Source organism: Somniosus microcephalus, chromosome 1, assembly GCF_052327205.1.
Source record: "Somniosus microcephalus isolate GS21.2 chromosome 1, FLI_Smic_1.0, whole genome shotgun sequence".
NCBI lineage: Eukaryota > Metazoa > Chordata > Chondrichthyes > Squaliformes > Somniosidae > Somniosus > Somniosus microcephalus.
The window spans coordinates 35,291,235-35,297,234 of record NC_140987.1 but is presented as its reverse complement, the minus strand read 5'-3'; the positions used below and the strand labels follow the sequence as shown (position 1 = coordinate 35,297,234).

The 6,000-nt window shown below is 41.3% G+C and overlaps 1 protein-coding gene across 2 annotated transcripts in view; it reads right to left on the bottom strand.

The window, feature by feature from the left end:
* Positions 1 to 2,513: 2,513 nt before the first annotated feature.
* cep44 (centrosomal protein 44) overlaps positions 2,514 to 6,000 on the bottom strand; it is a 71,754-nt gene continuing 68,267 nt past the window's right edge. For both annotated transcript variants that reach the window (XM_085977697.1, XM_085977692.1), the window contains exons 10-11: positions 4,920 to 4,960; positions 2,514 to 3,002 (exon numbers count right to left, since the gene is read on the bottom strand). In XM_085977697.1, coding sequence (XP_085833823.1) covers positions 2,888 to 3,002; positions 4,920 to 4,960 — 156 coding nt within the window. In that variant the 3' untranslated portion in view covers positions 2,514 to 2,887. The remainder of the gene's footprint in view (positions 3,003 to 4,919; positions 4,961 to 6,000) is intronic.

Here is a 6,000-nt window from a genome sequence, read left to right as displayed (position 1 = left end):
GTCGTTCAGGTCTTGCTGTATGCGGGCATAGACTGCTTCATTATGGGAGTTGCAGCAAATGGAACTGAACACTGCAACCATCAGCGAACATCCCCACACCTGACCTTATGGAGGAAAGGTCATTGATGAAGCAGCTGAAGATGTTCAGGCCTAGGATAAATACATGTCAAACAATGCATGAGATTCTTGGCTTTATTAATAGAGGAATTGAGTACAAAAGCAAGGTAGCTATGCTAAACCTTTTGAAAACACTGGTTAGGCCTCAGCTGGAGTATTGTGTCAATTCTGGGCACCACTCTTTAGGAAGAATGTCAAAGTCTTAGCGAGAGTGCAGAAAAGATTTGCTAAAATGATACCAGGGAGGAGGGACTTCAGTTATGTGGAGAGATTAGAAAAGCTAGGGTTGTTCTCCTTAGAACAGAGTAGGTTAAGAGAAGATTTGATGGAGGTGTTCAAAATCATGCATGGTTTTGAGAGAAACTATTTCCAGTAGCAGATGGGTCTGTAACCCAAGGACACATATTTAAGATGATTGGCAAAAAAATCAGAGGCACCATGAGGCAACATTTTTTTCACAGCGAGTTGTTGTGATCTGGATTGCACTGCCGGAAAGGGTGGTGGAAGTAGATTCAATAACATTCAAAAAATTGGAGAAATCCTTAAAAGGGAAAAAATTTACAGGGCTATGGCGAAAGAGCAGGGGCATGGGACTAATTGAATAGCTCTATCAAAGAGCCAGCACAAGCACAATGGGCCAAATGTCCTCCTTCTGTGCTGCATCATCATTGTATATATAGCTAGATATAAAATCTACCCTAATAATCACCTGTTCGAATGTTTCAGATTTCTTATGCACTCTTCTATTTGCCAGTTTTGCTCGACTGGTTCCCATTGTCTCTCAATGAAATTGGCTTTCCTTTTATGCAGTCAAGAACCTTTAAATTTGATTGTTCCCTCTCCTTTTCAATTTTTCTGTAGAACCCAATAATCTCCAGACTCCACTATAACAATACTGTCCTCACCGGCTTCCCATCTTCCTCCTTCAGTAAAGGTCAGCTCATCCAAAACTCTGCCCATATCCTACCCTGCGCCAAGTCGCACTCACCCATCACCCCCGTCCTTGCTGACCTACATTGGTTCCCAATCCCTCAAACGTGTCAAATTGAAAATTCTCATCCTTGTTTAAATTCTTTCACTGCCTCGCCTCCTCCCTACAACATCCTCCAGCCCTACACCACCTCCAAAACGCTACATTCCTCCAACTCTGGCCTCTTCTGCAGCCCCCTTCCCTTCACTCCACCATTGGCAGCTATGCCTTCAGAGTTCTAGGTCTCATGTTCTGGAATTCCTTTCCTAAACTTCTCCACCTCCCTCGTCTTTAAGAATATCCTTAAAATCCACCTCATGACTAGGCTTTTGGTCACCCCTCCTTCTTTGGCTTGATGTCCATTTTTGTCTGACTACATTTCTATGATGTGATTTAGGAGGCTTTTCTGCATTAAAGGTGCTACACAATGCACGTTTTTGTTGCTGATATGGTCACTATTTTCTGGATGTTCCCCTATTAGGAGTACTTGCTTGCCCCACTTTAGAACTAAATCCAGCAATGTCTCCATCTTTGGACTATACTGGTCCAAAAAGCAGCCTCAGACACACTGTAGGAAATCCTTTCCTGTCACATACATGAACTAGCCGATAATATACTGGGGTAGAGGTAAAGTCACCTATTATGGTCATGTTGTTCCTGCATACAGGATTTCCATTATAAAAGTTTACATTGGCAATGAAATAAAAGTTAGCGGTTATCAGAGGTCAACTATTCACTTTTAAACAAACAGTATAGTATGTTCTCAAAATCATTAACTTTGTTACCTTTGGAAAAAATAAAAACTGCAAACATGATTGCATTTATATAGCATTCCCACCCTCAGGACATCCCAAAGCATTTCACTTTTGAAGTGGAGTTGTAGGGAAACACAGCAGCCAGTTGGTGAAGACAGTAATGAGATAACATGACTAGATCATCTGTTTTAGTGATGTTGGTTGAGGGATAAATGTTGGCCAGGACACCGGTCGAACTTCTTGAAGTAGTGCTGTGGGATCTTTTACATCCACCCGAGAGCGCAGACAGGCCCTCTTGAACATCTCATCTGAAAGATGGCACCTTAAACACTGCGCTGAGTGTGCTACCAGAGCTAAGGCTGAAACTGGTCAGTAAAAAATAAATGTTGTTTTGAGTTTATTAGTGGTCAAGGTCAATTTTTTTGTTTGTGCCCACCTCTAGTTGTTGCCAGGAGATTTGACCAGTGTAAAATAAGGAATTTCGTATGACCAAAAGTCAACCATGAATTCTACTGCAAACATGAGATAATCTGAATGTTGTCTTTTGTTTGCCCACTCAGTTGTGCAGGGCACTACAGGTCATACTGCAGTTCATTTCTTCCAATTGTGGAATAAATCAACACTAAATGGTGCCAAGCATGATGGCCATAGTGCAAAAAACACAATCTACAGAAAATGAAAAGGTCACCTTTATTCATATTACACAACTTTGTACAGGTTAAACATTTAATCTCTTCACACAGCTTGTATTTATGCAGACATCTGTTATTGTAGCTACTGACAGTTTGGAATGACCCGTTTACGTTGATATTACAAGTACTTCACGCCCAGGAATTTCAGTGTTGAAGTTAAACATTCAATTAAATTAAAAAAGATTGCAAAAATATACTCTCATTTTTATCAACAGATACGATAGTTTATAAACACGAAACCATTACAATGAAGTGATCAGCACCAGTACTGATGAAAGGACATCAACCTGAAACGTTCACGGTTTCTCTCGACAGCTGCTGCCTGACCCAAGTGTTTGCAGCATTTTCTGGTTTTATTTCAGGTATTCAGCGCCCCCAGCGTCTTGCTTGTGTGACAATAAAGGACCTGCTAAAGGAGTCTCAGTTGAACTTTCTGTACACTTCAGCAATTCTGCAGTTTCTTCAATCCTGGGGGGGGAAAAAATAAAAAGTTCAATTAATACGACTCCTCTCTCCCACTCGGGAGATTCTGTATGCTTTAGAAATATGACCAAGTCAAAATTAGTTTTTGGATCAAGGTGTTGAGAACAAAACTAGAAGTATCTAACCAGGACAATAGCAAAATACTGCGGATACTGGAAATCCGAAATAACAGAAAATGCTGGAAAAACTCAGCAGGCCAGGGCAGCATCCGTGGAGAGAGAAACAGAGTTAACGTTTCAGGTCGAAACCCTTCGTCAGAACTGGATAAAAAGCAGGAAAAGGGATAGATTTTAAAGCAAGTGAGGGCTGGGAAAAGGGGGAGGGGATGAAAGAACAAAAGGGAAGGTCAGAGACAGGATAGAAAGCAGGAGAGATTGAGAGACATTAAGAGATATTCAAGGAACAAAGGATGGCTCTAGATGAAGTGAGAATGGCCCTGGCAGAATGAAGGACAGCTGCCAAGTATCTAACCATAATGGTTTAAAACTATTTTTTGAACAAATAACTCCTGGATCAGCATACCTCAAAAGCTGCAATTACAGAACATTTTATTTTGTCTTGAAGCCAGCTCCAAAAAGAGTATGTCCTTCAAATGTTATTACCAAACTGTCTTGTAAAGTGGCAGGTGCTTCTCCCCATGTGTCAGAAAAGGTACATTGTTCATGTGGCAGCACCATCTCAACATGCCAATTCCCCCCCCCCCCCCTCAGGAATTGCTTTACTCAATCATCCAACGTCTCACCCTTAAACTGATCAGAAGTTGCACTGATTGAATACCAATTTGTTTTCCCGCTCCAGAGGATCAGGTGTGTGTGTGTGTGTGTGTGTGAAACCTGGTGGTCTAACACCAGATTATTACAAAAAGGTTTGTGGTGCAACAAACTTCGGTTGTTGTATTCAATTTCTTCCACAGGATGGTGCTGCGCTGAAACAGACCTGTAATGTACTGCACAGCGTCAGTCAGTTCTGGGTGCCAAGTACAAATGACATTTTAGTATAGAAATCTGTGCTACCCAGTGGCTAGAATCAGGTACTACAAAAATGTGGCCAATATTTTCTACAGGCTACAAAGTAATTTCAGTTGCTCTAAAAATGAATAGATTTATACAAAAGAAGGAAAAGCAAAAGAAAGGAAAGGTGTCCATTTTGTCTGACTATGCCTCTAACATTACTTGGGACATTTTTCTATGTTAAAGGCGCTATATAAAAGCAAATTGTTGTTGATATGTTCCCCTACCCTAGGATTACCTGGCATGTGCTAGTAGCCGCAGTGGGAATTAACAGTGGGGTCAATACAATCAAAATAAGCTAGCAGTAAAAATGGCATCCATTCAAATGGCATGAGAGATTTGTAGAGTAAAACAAAACAAAAAAACTTCAATGATAACCTCTCCCTATAAGTCATAGACCCACAGAAGAGGATTTCAAATCCATGGTAACACAACATTGATCAAAATGACGGCACTTTCTCAACTGTGCGAGACGAGAGAGGATCTGCTGCCGACAGGAAAAACAGAGGGTGCATCTCAGAAAGAGGTCTTCGATGCTAGACGGGCAAGCACCTCCTGAGGACCACTGCAGGAAGGGGCAGTAACCAGGTGATTTCCCCTGGTGGAATGACAGCAATCCTCACTAGTATATGGCGGATAAATAAATGACACAGAATTTGATTTTAACCAAACACTTTTTGAAAGAGAGAGAGAGAGAGAGAGAGAAAAGAAGTTGCCTTTATATCGTCATGAAAGGCCTCAGAACATCCCAAAGCACTATACAGCCAATTAAGTACTGTCATATTTGTTGAAGCTTTTACTAAAATCTAATTGTGAACAAACATGTGATAGTGTAGATACTTGGAACATAATGCAGCTCTCATTAATTCAGTGATAAAAGGAAAGTACTTACATTTTGCTTATTCTTTCCACCTTATGTTTCACTGGGTCTGTCTGTAAAATACAAGATATGCCCTCAAATGGGGAAGCATAAAAATCTCTCAAAATGATGAGCAGGAATAGACCAGCTGGTCCATCAAGCAAAGTACTGGTAATTTTTTTGTAATACCATTAACTCATGAAATTAGCTTTATCTATCATGTTCAACTGAATACAACATAGAACTATAAAATAGAGGAAAGTGGGGGTTACTAGTTTTGGATGCTGGCCACTTCAGTAAGAAGCCAGAGTGTCTTATGTCAGATTCTGAGGGGGACTGACAAGGTAGATGCCGAGAGGTTGTTTCCCCTGGCTGGAGTCTCAGGATAAGGGGTCGGCCATTTAAGACTGAGAGAAGGAGGAATTTCTTCAAAGGGTTGTGAATCTTTGGAATTCTCTGCCCGAGGGCTGTGCATGCCGAGTCTTTGAGTATATTCAAGGCTGAGATAGATAGATTTTTGGACTCCAGGTGAATCAAGGGATGTGGGGAGCGGGCAGGAAAGTGGAGTGGAGGTCGCTGATCAGCCATGATCTGATTGAATGGCGGAGCAGGCCTACTCCTGCTCTTATTTCTTGTGTCAGGAGTGTGCCTGTATTGCTCAATTTCTAATGATGATAGTATAACCCAGAGACATAACAAAAGGACTTCCCCTATCCCTACCACCACCACCCCCCCCACCCCACTCTGAACTTGATATTGTGTCTTTTGCACATGTCCTCACGTGTGCATCCCCAATCTTTTGGGAGGTGGACAGAGAAATACTTGGTGAGACGAGGCTATTAAGTGGCTTTGCTTCATAGACAGAAAATAAAAGTAGAGTAACAATCAAAGCAAATTTTACTTGCTTAGCTCAAGATCACTTCTCTCCTCGAAAACATGGGGAAATAAACTATGTGCCCTGTCCCTTTCATGGGCTAACTTACTTATTTTTGTCTTTACCTTTCTTTCAGACTACTTCTAACTGCATTTTCAGCTTTCAGCTCCTGACATTAGGCCTATATCTTGCAGTCACTTGTTTAAAATCTGACTGTCTCTGACCATGGGTTTCCATTCT